The sequence below is a fragment of the Cyrtonyx montezumae genome, unplaced genomic scaffold (genome assembly GCF_038088225.1).
Source record: "Cyrtonyx montezumae isolate F1298 unplaced genomic scaffold, pur_monq_1.0 scaffold_8, whole genome shotgun sequence".
In the NCBI taxonomy this organism is placed as follows: Eukaryota; Metazoa; Chordata; class Aves; order Galliformes; family Odontophoridae; genus Cyrtonyx; species Cyrtonyx montezumae.
The window spans coordinates 45,712,542-45,730,030 of record NW_027072089.1 but is presented as its reverse complement, the minus strand read 5'-3'; the positions used below and the strand labels follow the sequence as shown (position 1 = coordinate 45,730,030).

At 37.9% G+C, this 17,489-nt stretch overlaps 1 protein-coding gene across 2 annotated transcripts; it reads right to left on the bottom strand.

Annotated features, from left to right (window-relative positions):
* Positions 1–58: 58 nt before the first annotated feature.
* NDC80 (NDC80 kinetochore complex component) lies at positions 59–17,243 on the bottom strand. 2 transcript variants are annotated; one of them, XM_065752515.1, is made up of 16 exons: positions 17,147–17,243; positions 16,384–16,470; positions 15,338–15,461; positions 14,744–14,916; positions 12,903–13,005; positions 11,194–11,283; positions 10,159–10,252; positions 8,785–8,891; positions 7,804–7,948; positions 7,325–7,530; positions 6,200–6,352; positions 5,855–5,944; positions 4,764–4,856; positions 2,906–3,036; positions 1,998–2,100; positions 59–404 (listed from the first exon to the last, which is right to left on the bottom strand). In XM_065752515.1, exons 1-16 carry the CDS (start codon positions 17,236–17,238, stop codon positions 282–284), a joined length of 1,914 nt encoding a protein of 637 aa, XP_065608587.1. In that variant the 5' UTR covers positions 17,239–17,243; the 3' UTR covers positions 59–281. The 2 variants fall into 2 exon arrangements, with proteins under 2 accessions (XP_065608587.1, XP_065608588.1); XM_065752516.1 differs by having other exon boundaries at positions 15,338–15,455.
* Positions 17,244–17,489: the final 246 nt, after the last annotated feature.

Sequence of the window (17,489 nt, the reverse complement as noted above, 5' to 3'; positions counted from 1 at the left end):
TTATTGATAAAGAAAAAGAAAATAAGTTTTTCCACAGTTGTCTTGTCACACTGTAATTTTGTAGAATTTTTTTTTTGCAGTAGGAAGAGTAAGTAAAGTTTTTGTTTTCTTAGTTACAAATATTTTAATCCTTTACTATACTCGTGTCAATATGATGAAGAAGTTCATTATCATTTCACGAAAACCACGTTAGCTGCTAAATGCAGGACATAACCATCCTTTTAGGAGACACACAGCATAGCTTCAGAAGCACAGAATTTTCATCTTCAGCTTTTTGGTAATTATATGCTTTCAGCCTTCTTTTTATAACTGTCTAGAATGCTGGTCAAGGTTGACAGTAGATCTTCAGACATGAATTCTTCGTAGTCTCTGTCAATTTTCACATTCTGTTCATCAAGATATTTCTAGAAAAGTTACAGAAAGTTTACTAGAGCTATTGTGATCCCTATTGTAATTGCTTCTGTTAAAGCATTCAAAGCAGCCATTGTATGGGTTACCTGATTTAAGTGAGAACACTTAACTAAATGTAGGTAGCAGATGAAGGAATTTACTAGTAACATTTAAGCTCCTGATTATTTACACCAAATGTTTGGTCAGCAAATGTACTAGAACCAGTCTCAGTACAGCAGCCAGAACCATAGAATGACTTAGTTTGGAAGGGACCTTAAAAGATCACCAGTTCCAACCCTCTGTCTTGAGCATGGGTGCTATCCACTGGATCAGGTTGCACAGGGCACCATCCAAACTGGCCTTGAATGCCTCCAGGGATGGGTGTGATGGTGCCCTCCTTATAACCCCATCCAGTGTGGTTGTTATGCCCAAGGCCTAGTGCATAGCACGAGGTGCAAACAACCTTGTACTTGGGACCAGTAACAATCAAGGTTTTACCAGAGACAGTTAACCACTCAAACTAGGTGCTCAAACGCCTGATAACAGACATCTGATTCAATAGAATTCTAAGTTGTACGACTATAATTCAGTCATCTTACCCCATAAACAGCAAGCAAGCAGCCTAAGAACTCCTTTGAGTTCCCCTTGCAAGCAGCTGGCTGCATTCCAGAATCTCCCATTGAGTAGGGACACCTCAAGGTTACTTAAATGCACAGAGATTCACCTGGAATGTGGTAACACTTTGCCAACAGATCCTCAGTAAGCAACGCACTGTTTTTAAGTTTAGATTAACCATGCACCCCTCACCCTCTGTATAGGGAACACTCGAGACTGAAATTGCTAGATATCCTTAAGTCACTATCATCATATAAACCATTCCCCCTTGTCCTATCACTGCCAGGCTGCATAAAAAGTTTTAGTCTCCTGTTTAAATAAGCTCCTTTCAAGTAATGAAAGATCTCCCTGGAGCCTTCTCTTCCCAAAGTGAAGAAGCCCAGCACCCTCAGACTTTCTTCATAGGAGGTTCTCCAGACCTCTGATCATCTTCACAGCCCTGCAACAGCTCCACATCTTTATTGTGCTCAGGCTCGAGGCATGGATGCAGTACTCCCTTGCAAGTGAGTAGATGGGGGGGGACAATAACCTTCATGCTGGTAGCTACTTTTTTGGTGAGCCCAGGATATAGCTGGCCTTCAGTGATGAAAGAGAACCCTGCTGGCTTATATCCAGTTTTTTGTTCACCAGAACCCCCAAGCCTTTCTCCACCAGGCTGCTCTCAATGAGTTCTTCCCTCAGTCTGTAAACATCTGGTATTGAGCCAACTCAAGTTCAGTGTCTTTCACTTGGCCTTGCTGAATCTCATTAGGTTCCCACCAGACTACTCCCCAAGCCCATCCAGATTCCTGCTGGATCCCATGCCTATTGTAACAGCTGCACCACTCAGACTTGCACACCACCCATGACCAGTCTACTACTTGAACATAGATCTGTTGACCACAAATAACAGATACTTTACTAGTCAGGGCAAGTTCTCACATCTATGTGCTTAATTGCAATTGTAGGTATCTCTAGACAGATTTAATTCTCAGTATTGAAGTCCATCTTACCTCTATAGATACTACATGAGTAGTAATCACTTCTAAGAGACGATTCAAGTTATCACCTGCTTTCCTGCTCTCTTCTGTTGTCGTCTGCATAACAATTTGATACCTAAAAAATAAAGATATTCTAAAAGTCAAGTCTGTAACCCTAAACTTCCTGACATCTACATTAATTTCTTTACCAAGTTACAGCATCATTATCTTTAGCTATCATTTTTTGCTATTAGTATTAATGTAAAGCAAGTTAGATTTGTTCATTAACATCTGACCTAGAAGAAAAAAGGACCATATTGTGCTAACTTGCCTGGATCTTAGAGCAGGCATGTCCAACCTGCAGCCCACATGTGGCTTGTAATGCAGCTGCCTCTGCCCTGTGTCATCATGGTGGAGGTTCTGCCCTGTCTAGCAGCCTAGACTCACCAAAGCACACTCAAATTGTGCAACAACTGAACACTAGTGTGCTATGTTTGGTGTGGCACTGTCTAGCCTGAAACCAGGACACAGGGAGGGTGCAGTGCAGTGCCAACTCAAGTTACAGCAATCTCCTTGGGCACAGCCTCTCTCCACAATGTATGGCAGGGCTCCATTGTGCAAGCAGCATAAAAATCCTTCCTTGTGTTAAGAAAAACCTCCTCTGCTTGTTTGTGCCCATTGCCTCTTGTCCTGGCACTGGACACTACTAAAAACAGCCCAGCCCCATCACATGGGGAAAGAAAAAGTCCATGAAAAAACAGGAGTGCTGATACAGTAGACAAACAGTCTTGCAAAACTAAGTGTTGAAAAGAAACATTTCAGTGAATTAATGTACAAGGTGTACACACACAAAGTGTTTCTCAACTCGAGAAAGTGTCTTTATCCAATGATGTCCCTTTCCCCCCATATAAATCTATACAAACAGAATTTATAGATCTTACTGTCTCTGGATATCATGCAGTTCATTCGTGGCTTCACTGAGACCCTCGTTAACACCACTCTCAAGTAATTGTTTATGCTTCTCTAACAATTCCAGCTCATTTGCACATTTTTGCTCCTCTTCCTCTGCCTCCTGTAAACACCAGGAAAGAAAACACCACATAAATCACATTTTAGGAAAAAAATAGACATCCTGACACTTGAATTAAGAATTTTCTACATATGTAACTCCACACTCAGAACTCAAACCCCACACAATACACCCCCCCCCCAAAAAAAAAAGCAAACAAACAACAGAAAATTGCAGTAGAAGGCTACTCTCTCCCCAGTTCAAATGAAGTTTTTTCAAATGTTTTTTGCATTTTCCTCCACTCAAAGCCAACCTAACCTTCCCTTATTTCTCTAGCAATAATTCCAGGTCAGTGCGTCCAGCTATCTTCCTCTTGAAATTAATCTAAAAAGAGATTACTTACAGACTCTCTAAATAGTTTATAAATGAAACATCAAAAACAACAAAAAAAGGAAGAGACTTCATTTTTAATTTTGAAATGTGTTTGGAAAATGCAAGCAATCACCTATTGGAGGTATCATCTAACTGAGCTGTTGGAGCAGGACTACAGGAAGGCCACAAAGATGATCAAAGTACTGGAGCACCTCTCTTATGAAGAAAGGCTGAGGGAGCTTTGTTTTGCTTGCAAAAGCAAATACTCTAGGGAGACTTCAGTATGTCTTTCCAGTACTCAAAGGGAGCTTATAAGCAGGAGGAGGACTAACTTTCTACGTGGTCTAATAGTGAAAGGACAAGGGGAAATGGTTTTAATATCCAAGAGAGGAGATCTAGGGTAGATGTTTGGTGAAATTCTTGACTTGAAGTGATTAGGTTCTGGAACAGGCTGCCCAGAGAAGTTTTAGATGCCCCATCCCTCGGAGGCATTCAAGGCCAGGCTGGGTATGACTCTGGGCAGTTTGATCTAATCAGTAGTAGCCCTGCCCAATTTTTGAGGGATCAGAAATGGATTGGAGTTTTAAGTCCCTTCCAACCTAAGCCATTCTGTGACCTATCCAAGGCGAATAACAAATGACAGTATATTTAGCAAAATTAAATGCACAAACCAAATTCCACCATCATTAAACATTGAATTACTGAAAACTTAAATAATGCAATACTAAAGTCTTAAGCATATTATTTGAAAAATTACAGGAGAAATTAATGACTATATTCTATTTTAAATATCAAGTTGCTATTGAGTATTTTATGAACTTGTCTTCAGATACAGACGTATGCAATTGCCTAGAACAAAAGGTAAATTTTTATTTGAAAATTTTTGAAATTTGACTTATTTTTGAAAGCTTTCAATTAAATTAATCCACCTAAGCAATAAAATTGCACTGTAGAAGAACTTCCTGTAGGAAGAAAAATGAAAACAACTTTACATCGACAATGTATTTTATGTGCCGTTAGTTAAATGTTTTCCACAATTCTAATGTGGAAACAGGTTTATTTCAAACTGTATTTGTTACATACAATGCATAAACACGGTAGATACTGTAGAATCTGTTTAAAACACATGCACTGAGTCATCCAGAGGTCAAGAGATGGACACAGATGCTTTTATTACTGGTTGTAGTGGTTTATGATTTACAGGCTCTGATGAAGTATTAAGATTATCTTAAGAGAAAGTGGAAGCTGACTCTAAGGTAGCATTCAGGTACTTCTGAAGAGAATATGAGAACATTCTGTTGTCTGCAAGAGCTGAGAGCAAAGTTTCAAGCAAACAAGCGAAACAAATTCTTACATATAAATACAAGGGTTGATAATATTATCCTTAACAAACTTATTAACATATAGAAAAGTTCTACCTTAAGCTTCTGATGGTAAAGATCATCCAGCTTTTCTGCTTCTTCTTTCAGTGCTTTCACACCGCTTTTCTTCTCTGCTACCATTGCATTCACCTGAAATGGAAACTTAAGATATAATTCAAAAAGAATTCCTTCCTATTAACTCCATGCCATCATCACAGACTACATATGGTAGCCCTGAAACACTGGGTCAATCTGGGTCTGACCAAGGTGGCATTGGCTTTCATCATAGCAGGCTGCATGGTGTTTTGTTTGGTAAAGGGTGGGCAGGAGTTTGTGAAGGCACACAGCCATGACATCTGACCATGACTGAATGAAAGAGCACTCCATATGATATTTTTCTGTCATCTCCGCATATCTCAGTTCATGTGTTATCTTCTTTTACTCTCTGGATGGGAAAAGTAAGGAAGCAGCTGTGTGCATGCTTGGCTACTGACCAGAGTCAACACACTGGTACTAATACAAAGAGTTCTAAGTACATTAGTATTATACAGTCACATTTTGCCATGGAACCGTAATTTCACAAGGACAGAGATGAAAAAAGTAGTACCATCTTTGGTGCACTCAATGACAAAAGTTTTTTGCATTATGTATAAAAGATCTTGTGCTGGAAATGAAAGTTCTTCTAGAACAGTGAGTTTCAAATACACAACTTTAACACATCATATATTCTGAAAGAGTAACCCATAACCTTCAATATGAGCATGGGTTTTCGTGAATCCCTGTATTAAGTTTAGCATAAAAATTAGGCCATTAAACATTCTTCCAATCCATCCTGAAAATTTTCCAATATCTTCTTATCAGTGGTAATCACACAGATTGTAATAGGCAACTTATTAAACAAGTCTTTCCAGAGTGTATCATCAAACATATGTAGCTGCAAATTCTTTGGTGCAGAGAATATAAATTATTTCATCCAACAGGAGATCCTAATTCTCACAAAAGCTTTTAAGTTCCAATGCAATTAAAGCAATCTTTTCACAACTTCCCCCTCCAAAAAGCCCACACAAATAGTCTGTGTAAAAAGGTCAAATGAGTTCAGCAGATAACATAACAGAATCTTAGTAACTTTCTTGAACCAAAAAACATACCTGTTCCAAAGTATCCTCCAAACTCATTTTCCGTTGAGTAGCTTTCCTGATTTCTTCCTCAGTTTGGTTTACAATCTCCATAAGAGGAGCCTGTTATATACATAGAAGAAAATATAGCTAATGCAATTTGTCAGCTTAAGCTAAGCTTTTTCCTTCTACAAGTTTTAAAATAGGATGCTGTACCCACCAATACCAAATTTTCTTCCTTTACAATGCAGTCCTGACAATCACAGAAGTTTTCAATGAAGTCTGATGGAGAGTTTAAGAGACTTTCCCAACATTCCCAAAGAAACACTAAAATTTTATTGTAAGTAGTAATGGACATGCAGCATTGATTCTACTTACCTTAATCTGAGTTCTGTACTTGACTAGGCAATTTGGTCCTGCCTCAGGATTAAAGTGAATCTCAAAGTCGTGCCCTTTAGAATTCTCAGCACTTATTGGAATTAATTTCAGCTTTCGAGCCAGCTTATGATACTCTGCCAGCTGTGTTTCAATCTGTTCAGAGATGAAAAGGGCAACAATCATAGAAAAAATACAACTGAAAAAGCTTTGCAAAAAAAGTATTCATGTTGCTTCTGAGTTGCTTATTATGTTCCACACTAAGTGATGCTTTATGATTCTGGCAGAGCTAACTCTGCAAGATTTCCCAACGTATATAGGTAAGACGACTAAATAATATCCTCTTGTGGTTTCCACTCTTGCTGTATTTCCTACTTCAGCATTTTGAGGATTAATTGAGTGGAGGAGAAATATGCTTAGAAAATAGTACAAATTGCTAAAACAATGATCAGTCACCATGTTGATGTGCCTTCTCTCATTGGTTTTGAGAAGATACACCACATAACCACATATTCTTATATCATACTTGAACTTGAGCACAGCTCTAGACATGGCTTATTAAGTGCTTCATTTTCTGACATGGGCATCATTTATATGCAAATATCAAGGCATTTTTCCAGTTTTATGTCCTTCACATTTTTAAGGTACGAGGAATTTAATACCAAGTGCACAAGAAAGCATAACTCTAAGTGAGAGAGACAGAAATAAACGTATGTTTGCTTATTTCAAATATCTAGCATAACAGTTTTTAAATCCCACCACCTACATGGCCATATCTCTTCATTCTGTATAAGCAGCCCTTAAACTTCTCTTATTTACACATAAGGCACCAATCCATCCCTAAACACATGCAGAGTTAGTAACTAAATGCACTAGTTTTGCATTACTGCTTCGCTCTAAGTCCCAACATACGTATTTCAGTCTAGTGTCACTGAAGCTCTTGATGCTGTAGGAGTCAGAGCTTACAGTGGTGCACATTCTTGCCATTCTTGTTACTTCATCCTGTTAAGATACACCTATGCCTTTGTTAAATCATTTAGAAAAAATAGTAATAGCTCAAGTCCCAAGCTTAAAGTCACATCATGAATACTGATAGCCAACTCTCAGTGTGGCAGGGTTTTCACATACCGCCTCTTTTTTTCTAGCATATTTTAGCTCTTCATTCCACAGTTGATGTTCTTCTGCTTCAAGTTCCTTAGTTAGCTTATTAATGGTTTGCTGCAACTCATTTCTCTCATGATTTATTCTCTCGATATCAGCAACCGAGTACTTTTGGTTATCAAAGATGTGCTGGAGCCGGGCGTTCTCCTGCTTCATTGCTTCTACTTCTATTTCTATATTCACAAAACATGTAAAAATCAATGTAAAAATATCAGACTATATAGTTAAAAGCTCATCTAGTATTTCTTAGGAATAAATACTGTCTGTATTTCATTTCTCTAGAATATAAAGTTATCCGCAAAAAATTCTCTCCATTAGCAATTACTTGGAAAGATTATTTGTAGCACCATCATACACAATGTTATTTCTGAAGCTGGGAATTACAAACTGTTTTTTAAAAACCTATTTCTGTCTTCACTAAATATCGATAAACAAAGCCACCTTACCTGCTGCCTCGACTTCCTCATTAATACCTTTCATTTTCTGATCAAGGATGGTTGTGTGAGATTCCAGATTAGCCAAGTAAGCCTGGTATTTCTGAACATCTGCTTGAAAAGAAGATCTCAGCTTTCGTAGTGATACTAAACGATCCTAGTAAATGGATGCAAAGAAGAATCACTTCAGCATTAATCTAAAATAATCATTCCCCTTTCCAGACAACGTGGTAGATTGCAGTCAACAACAATAGTTGAAATATTAATTAAAAAAGGTAATCAAAGTTCTTCATTCTCTGTAAGATCTGACACCAGTTAGTACCCAGAATAGCAAAAGAAGCTGACAGAGGTTTGTAACTTAATTCTTGTATTTCAGTATTTCAAACTTTCTATTTGCACTAGGTATCATATAAGATGTTCTTACTGCAGTATAAGTATAACACACGAAAGGGTGAGAAAAGTGGGAATACAACATGCAAATTTTGCACAGTAGACAGGACTTTCAGTTTGCCAGCTGCACAGCTATGGAACTATTTCCACCCCATGATGTATTAAAAAATAGAAGCCACTTTCTGAAACAAAATATTTCCCCAAAAATATAGTTTTATTGTTTGTTACCATCAAATCCTGTGCTCTCATCCACTGAAAAGTTCTCATACCAATGTTTTTTGGAAAAGATAGCACTGAAGTTCAGATAAACTGTCTCAAGTATTTTATTACTATTTCAGTCAATGCAAAATATTATCTGAAAAATATCTACACAATATTAAACAAATAGCAACTCTACAATGAAAATGTTTTACTACAAGATGGAGTCTGTAATAACTAAGCCTCATTAGAATATTGTAAAGCATTACAGAAATGAAAGCTTATATTCAGTGTGTTACTAGTATCTTACTGTGAATCATAGTACTTACATTGAATCATGACAAAGCTCAACAACAGAAAATTCGAATCCTTCAATACGCACAAGGACAGACACAGTTTACTAACCGGCTCACTTTCTCTTTCTTTTTCTAGTCTTGCAATTTCTTCATGAAGTCTTTTGTTTTCTGCTGCTAAGCCTTCTATTTTGAATGCATCTACATTAAATAAATCCTCTAGGGTGGGAAAGAAGAATAGGGTTATAAATTAATTGCCACCTGTCACTAACTATTCAGAATGTCTAAGTAATTGCTTTAGCACCAACTTAGAGAATACCTGCCATCAAACCTATTATTTTAAGCTGAAAACTAAAAAGCTACCTAACAGCTTTCATTAAAAAGTAATTAGGCAAAAAAAAAAACAGGACAAAACAAACAGTTCTGGTGTCATAAGAGCTAAAAATCATTCCTGTATTGTTAGTTTCCTAATTCTCATAAGACCCACGCAACAGGATAGTCGTTAGACAAGTGCCCTCTGTTTAAGGAACATCAGCTGTTTTATTTGTATACTCCTTTCCTCATCACAAGCTTCCTCGCATCTTGAGATTTCCCTTACTCCCCTCAGTTTTTTTTCCCCAAACAATGGCATAAATATTTTTTTTTCCTGCAAATATCTGGTAACAGACTCATAACATAACGTCTCCTTTCCAGTTAATGAATCCTGTTGGCAGCAAGTGTCAGTCTGCTTTTTATAAGAGAGCTCTGAAAGTGAGAATTATTTTTCCTTCTTTGTTCTCACATGCTGTTTTTGTTTCCCTAAGTGATGAAATGTCAAACATTTTCCAGCTCATTGAAGCTAAACAAGGTGCATATGGAAATACTCATAACAATTTGGAACTTTTACTGCTTTCAAAGCTTTTCATAGAATTATAAAAAGTGAAAAAACTCACTAAGGTCATCAAGTCCAACTGCCAACTCAACCCCCACCATGGCCCACTATGTCCCTCAGTGTCACATCCACATAGCTCTTGAACACGAGGGACAGTGACTGCACTACCTCCCAGGCAGCCTGTGCCACTGCCTCACTGCTCCTTCTGGGAAGAAACACCTTTCCTAATACCCAACCTGAACACCAGCTGAACTTTCTTACTCTTCAGATGAGCAGTCTGTTCCATTTTATTTCTGTCTGACAAAGTATTTTTAAAAAAGTAAATAAGTATTGGTACAGATGGAATTTGCACCTGAGGAACTGCAGACTGGTTTTCTGTTACAAAGCCATTGAAAACAAACCAGTTACACATGCACATCTTACAGCAAAGCACAACCCATTTGACTGTACTGCTCACAATGCATAAAAGAGAATTAAAATCAGTGCAACTGAGGTACTTGGGAATTTCACATTCCCTTATCTCAGATCATTTTTACTTGAAAATTGAGCATACAATGCTACAAGAAAATTGACTAATAACAAAATCAAAGTTCTTATTAAAACATGAAAACTTACTTAATTTTGTCTGCACTTCTGCATCCAGTTCTTCATAAGTATCTCCCCCTTTCATGAAGTGCTCATAGCACTTCACAATGTAGTCCATGAAAAGCTGAGAACAGTTTAAACAGTTCTCATGAAGACTCAGAGTTGTAAATAACACCTAAATCTACTCAACTAATGGAATTAAACAACTGATATAAAAAATATCTCTGGTTTGACAGTACTTTTCATAAGAGTCAACTTTTTTGTCAGTACATTATATCCAGGCAGAAGAAAGTATCTAGAATTTACAAAATCCAAGTTCTAGGAACACTGCATACATTGTTCTGAGATAATGATGAAAGATAATAGATAGAATATTTAATAGGCTTGGAATAATTAGAGGAAGATTAGACAAGAAAATTTGCTGGAGATATTCTTTCAAAAATACCAAACTTTGTTTCTCCTTCCTTTTCAGTTTTTTTAAATTAAAAATACTAGCAGAATATGGAGTCCCTTGCAAAATATCTTTGAGTTGAAACAGAGTAAAACTCAAATAGTACTAGTAATACAATAAAAATCCAGTAGCCTGCTTGCTTTCTAAGTGCTTGAGTTACATTGCCATCTTAAAAATTAAATATTAACACCAATTTTTAAATGGTAACTTGAATAAATATCAGTGGGAGACATTTATAACTTACAATCTTTACACTGTACTGCTGCTAACTAGAGAAGACTCAAGTGCTAAATGGAGATATACCTGAGACCCTACTAAGACAATATAAAAACAGCATAGAGTCCTTTGTCTGCAAAGAATAGGATGATAGCAGCTAAGAGAAGGTGGCATTTGAGTTTAATGCCCAGTCTGCACTGGTCAGGATGCATGCACAGAAAATTAGCTTATAAATTTTTATGTATAATGTTCTATTTCCTAGAGCACTCCAAAAATATCAAACTGGACAGAATATACAAATATAGTCCAGTTCAGTTTGTTCTGTCATTTAGATTGTTTCATTACATATGGCAAAATTCAGTTGAACAGCTCTGATAGTATTTACTTTTTCATAGTACCTTGTTATGTACAATTCCATCATCTGTTTCTCCTCCCCAGTTCTGTCCATCATCAAATGAAGATGGATTTTCCCTCATGGCAGTATACAACTGAAAGGCACAAGTGTACACACAGAACAAGCATGAAGATCTCTATTAGTTTTAGGTTCCTAAGAAGTAGGGTAACATGGGTTAGCATTTCAGCAGAGAGCAGTGGTGCTCTTTCAGACCACATGACCAATCACATTGAAGTGCCTGTGTTTTGCTTACTAAAAGCACAGACGAATCAGCATTAACTGGACATCTAGTAATACTAAATTGCCTTATTAAGCTAAAGTGCACCTTTTCAGTGTATAAAGGATGGGATTTTCAGGTGTATGCTATTCAGCACCAGAGAAATTGTTAGTTTCCAAATTTGGTCCACATCTGAACTGGTAGCAACAGCGAATTGCTAAGACAAATCCCACTGCTGTTTAAGTATCATATGACACTTTTATAATTACTACTGAAAATTTCACCCTTAGACTTGAAGAATAGCATAAGCTGGCAGGTATCACAAGAAGTTCTGCAAGAAAAATACTGGATTATATTCACAAATGCGTCACATTTTTATGTATATAAGCCATTTTTCATAGAATCATAGAATTGTTTGGGTTGGAAGGGATTTTTAAGATCACCTAGCTCCAACCCCCTGCTATAGGAAGGGACACCTCCCTCTAGACCAGGTTGCTCATAGCCCCACACAGCCCAGTCTTGAGTGCTTCCAGGGAGGGGGCATCCACAACCCTTCTGGGCAACCTGTTCCCATGTCTCACCATCCTCACAATAAAGAATGTCTTCCTAGTATTTAGTCTGAATCTACCCTATTTCAGTTTAAAACCATTTCCCCTTGTTCTGTAGCTACCTGCCCTTATAAAAAGTTTCTTCCCCAGCTTTCCTGTAGGCCCCCTTCAGGTACTGGAAGGCCAATATAAGGTCTCCTTGGAGTCTTCTCCAGGCTGAAGAGTCCCAGCTCATTCAGCCCATCCTCCTAGGGGAGCTGCTCCAGCCCTCTGATAATCTTCATGGCCCTCCTCTGTACCCACTCCAACAGCTCCATGTCCTTCTTGTGTTGAGGGCACCAGAACTGGATGCAGTACTCCATGTGGGGTCTCAAGAGAGCTGAGAGGCAGAATCTCCTCCCATGACCTGCTGGTTAAGATTCTCTTGATGCATCCCAGGATACAGTTGGTCACCTGAGCTGCAGATACACACTGCTGGCTCATGTTGAGTCTTTCATCAACAGACACCCCCAAATCCTTCTCTTCAGGGCTTCTCTCAAGCCATTTTCTGCCTAGTCTGTATCTGTGCTTGGGCCTGCCCCAACCCAGACGTAGGACCTTGCACTTGGCTTTGTGGAACTCCATGAGTTTGGCATGGTCCCACCTCTTGAGCCTGTCCACGTCCCTCTGGATGGCATCCCTTCCCTCTAGCATGTTAACTGTACCACTCAGCTTCCCCTCCCCCATACACAAATTTACCTACTGTAAAAAAAATATTAAAGTAATAATATAACATTAAAAATTAAATAAAAATTTACTAAAAGGAAGAGCTAGCTCTCAAGGGACAAGTGAGAATACCCTACCTCTGTCTTCACATGTAAAATAAAGACAAGTATAAAACCACTATTAAGACAACTGTAACTAAAATTTCAGCTTGAAAATATTTGGTTTAAAGAACACAGATGCTACCTTGAAACAATCAGTTAACCAAATCAAAGCTGCTACAATCTGAGGCCAGGTGTGTGGTGCTCCCACTGTGTACATGGAACTTTTTGACAAAGGAAAAGGATACCTACAAGAGAAAACAATTTTTAAATGCTGTGGAAAACAAGCTAATTTTTGCACTGAGATCAAGCCACGCAAGGAAGAACAAATTCAATTGTAGGAGAATTCTCATAGCACAGGACGTTATTGCATCATCATGGGTTTCTTGCTTATGTAATTAAAGTATCTGACTTTTTTTGCATATGCAGAGATTAGAAACAACTGAGGCCTCTTACAAGAGTGTTAATTATTATTATTTTGTGTACTTCTTAGTCCTTTCCTACTCAACTTTCTACCTTGCTTTGGGTCTCGGTAGCAAGTCCCTTCAGGGAAGGTAATCTTTTTTATTCTGAAAGATCTGCACGAGGAAAGATGGACTGCAGTAATAGAGAAAAGGAGTAGGTACTCTGTGAGCATGTGGTGATTCATGATACAAAGACCTCACTGAAAAGTCAACAAACAGAAGAGGCAGTAACAGTTCAATGGATGCTTACTCTACTAGATGGTTAACTGTGACAGATTTCTAACATGACAATAGAAACTGAGATGCAGAAGTTCTGTTTTTATATAGTTTTTCTTCTTGGGACAAATGCACATTGAAAACAGAACAGTTGAAAACCAGTTTAGAGCCATGCAGTTATAGAATAGGCAAGTTTTAGAGTAACTACACAGAAGTATTAAACTTTTTTCTAAATATGGATCACACACATCTATACTTTTAACTAAGACATATTGTCAGTCTGCTACAAATCAAAGAACAGAAGTACAGATTTTACTCCATCTTTAGATTGGTAGCTCTATCAATATATATAAAGAAAATAACATCAGATAAGAATCTACAGACAATGATAATCCCACTGCTCACAAACCACTCAGCTGAGTATTTTTTTTAAATGAAATATTTATAGCCATTTTCTAACTCCCCAAAAAATTCAAGTCAGTTCTGAAAGTAACTGTTTTTTATCACGGATTGCAGTTGTGGAACTTGCTCTCTAAAGGCTTTATTCTGTTGTACCTTTTCAGTGTTTCAGTGAGGTCAGCAGTTTCATATATTGTGTTTAAACAGAATTTTATTGAAATACTGAGAAGTGAACGTGCATATATGTAAGGAACCCTCTATCAAGGGCTCAAATCTACAGAAGAATATGGTTCACTTTTCTATGAGACTGAAAATTCACAACAAACAGGTAATGCTTTTTTTTTCTTGGAAAGCATTGGAGCGTTAATGATTCCAAATGCTTACAGTACCAAGACAAAACTAGAAACAAAACACTCACTACTTAGTGGTGCTTTTACCTCAGCAGTCATTACTGTTTCTGCTTCCTGCTTCAAACGTGAAGTGAGAGAAGTTACAGAAAAATAATGATTTTAAATGAACAGAGGGAACAATCTGAAATTCTTTTTAGTGTTTGGATTTAAATAGAATGAGCCAGACGAGGCTGTCATAAGCTAGCAAGATAAAACTGCAATTTTCATTTTTTCATTTAATAAAGTGGCCTTTCAAAGTCTAATAGAAATAATTACTTAGAATTTAATTTACAAAGCAAGCTTCTAAGTCTATAGTTCTGAAAGTTCAAAAAGCATATAGACAAGTCTGAAAACATGTGAGTAAACTTAACAGTAAAGTAAAATAATCAGAACACCAAAGCTTCAGTCAAATCTGAATAAAGAAGCCCATCCATTCTCCCTAGCAGAATACAGAATCCTTAATTCGTAATTTGTCTTTTCTGTGTCTGTTCAGCAAAATACATTAATAAGAATCTTACCCAAGCTCTTTAAAAACTCGTGGAATTTCCTCCTCAAATTTTGAGTCAGGAAGTTCATAAGAAGGGCAGAGAAATCCGTAGATAAAAGTGAAGATTTTTACAAAGTCTTTTACGGATGGAGACTGCAGTGATTTTATGGTGACATTATGGGCATAACCATTCTCAACAAGAAACTGAGGAAGAGAAATATACCTATTAAGTGTCATGTTAGTCAAACTCTAAAGTGAAAATTGTCAAAAAGCAAATATTTTGATTAGTACCATTAATGCCTAATAAACAACATTGTTAAAATAAGTTAACAAGTTTACATGTGTTTATAGCAATAGGACAAGGGGGAATGGTTTAAAACTAAAAGGACAGGAAGATTTAGGTTAGATGTTAGGAAGAAGTTTTTCAGAGGGTGGGAACACTGGAACAGGTTGCCCAGAGAGGTTGTGGATGCTGCATCCCCAGAGGCATTCAAGGCAAGGCTGGAAGTGGCTCCAGGCAGCCTGGTCCAGTGGTTGGCAACTCTGCCCATAGCAGGAGGGAAGAAACTAGATGATCTTTGAGGTCCTTTTCAACCCAGGCCATTCTATGATTCTATGAAGTTACCTCACAAAGCTGTTTGATGCACTGCTGGATGAATGCCTTGTCATGAAGTGGCCTGGGATCCTTGATCTTCTCAGTTCCAAACATTCCATACTGACTGTTGCGTGAACCTCCAGCCCCACTAGTTCTAGGAACAAAAAATATATTCACTTATAGTGGCAATACACATACACAGAGTTCACAGTTATATGCAAACCCTTATATTTGCTGGTTTTATGTTTCTTTTGTATGTCATGTAAAGGGATAACTGAAGGCTACCCTCTAAGAAGAAAGATTAAAAAACAACATCAAGCCATAGAAATTATGATGCTCGCATAGAACAGAGGGATTACTATAACATAGGTGAATATTTTCCTCAGTTTATTGAAGTTTTACGTAACAGAAAAAATGAAAATAAATGAAAGGTGAAGAAACAATGTAAGTGGTTGAAACTAAAGATTAAAATACTGAAGGAACTTTTAGAGCTCTACAACAGTGGAATGCAATAGCAGAAACTACCTGCAGACATCAGAACACAGAAAGCCATGAACTAAGGTGATATTTTGTGAGGTTTACATCTTACAGTGAAAAAGAAACTAAGACAGAGTAATGTTGATATGATTCCAGCTTTGTTAAGATGGCTAACTAATTTAATCATAGCCTAGCATTTTTCATAATTTCTGATTTTTTTTTAACCTCTGAATTGAAGAGACAAAATAAAAGGTAGGAAGTCAGACTAGCACTGTAGGAAAGCTTTGTCAGTATCTGCTAATGAAAACATCTCCCAGGTTTGTATTGAGAAGGACTGGTCTTCCTTAAACAGGCCAATGCCTTGGGCAGCTCTTAAGCATTGGAGTGCATGCTCCTCCTCTTGCATTCCCAAGAGGAAGGACAGCTCTTTAAGCAATTCCCTATCCACAGCATTATTATTTAGTGACCAGTGTAGGAAGGTAGACCTGAATGCCTGGGAGCCTCAGATACATTATTCTCTGTACTGAAAACGTGGCAAGGAAGTAAAACGCTATAAAGCAGTTTTAATTTACAGCACATTGATCCGAAGTTATCAGTACCTCTTCCCAAAAAAGCTGACTTTTCTTTCTGAACTTGCAGACGTAGTTTTGCTCATGCTCAGCTTTCCAAACGTTCCTCTGTCCTTCCTGAAGGATAGGGAGGAGGATTCAAATGACCGTTTCTACTATTTCACCTTTTGCTTACATAAGAAAAGTATAAATACATTAATTTAAGTTGAACCACGTTCAGGACAGCAATATCTCAGAAGCATTAGCTGATTTTAGTGCATTATTTATCCCACTAATAAAGTTATTTCTACAAGTTTTATGAGTGTATGTTTTATAGACAAAGTACCCAGCCACCCCCACCCACCTAACAAGTATGCAAGAAAGAATGCTTTGGTTTGACATGTATCACAGGCACATAAGCAAATTGAGGTTTTAGATTTCAAATTACATGCCAATCAGGATGCATACGCACGTAGATGACACCAGTTCTGATGTTTAAAGCTATTTAAAAAAGAGAATAACAAACAGCAATGGAAAATCAACCAGCCAACACAAAAAAAGCAAAATAAAGGTATTTTTGAGAACTCTAGAGTTTTAAATTCATTATTTATTCCACTGTTAAGCTCAGCAAGTATTTTGTTCATTTTTTTTAATTGTTTTTACTTTTTGTGCAAAAAACGTGCAGAAGTCTTTGGCTACAGGCTTTTTTTTCCTCACTGCTCCCATCTTTTTTCAGCTGCTACAGTCTGCAGTAAAGCCACTGAGACTTAGATTTCATGCACGCGTTGTTACCAACGTGACCGACACCGCTCACATTTGAGGCGTCTGGAGTCCCATCTTGTTGTTGTCTTGCACTCTCAGTACCATCGCGGACTGCCGACCGGCGGTGGTTGAGCTTCGCCTCATTGTGGCTGTGCCGGCGGTAGGTGATCCAGGCTCTGACAGCACAGCTTCCTATGGGGTGAAAAAGCACAAGCGAAGCCATATGGACCAACAATCACGGGAAGTCGACAAGGAGAAAAGCCACACTGGCGCAGCTAAGTGCCCAGCGAGTCACCGAGCCATCCCTTCTCCCGCCATTACCTGCGAGCCACCTCACCGACCCCGCCCGCCCCACAGCAGCCGCCCGTTACTGTTAGAGGCGCCGCTTCCTTCCT

What these genes read in the sequence shown, in the direction of transcription:
- NDC80 (XM_065752515.1), bottom strand. Translation starts at nt 17,238, where the DNA reads ATGAGGCGAAGCTCAACCACCGCCGGTCGGCAGTCCGCGATGGTACTG. An exon ending in TGGAGGATACTTTGGAACAG is followed by an intron (nt 4,857 to 5,854) that starts GTATGTTTTTTG and finishes TTTCCATTTCAG; the next exon opens with GTGAATGCAATGGTAGCAGA. An exon ending in TTTACCATCAGAAGCTTAAG is followed by an intron (nt 3,037 to 4,763) that starts GTAGAACTTTTC and finishes TGGTGTTTACAG; the next exon opens with GAGGCAGAGGAAGAGGAGCA.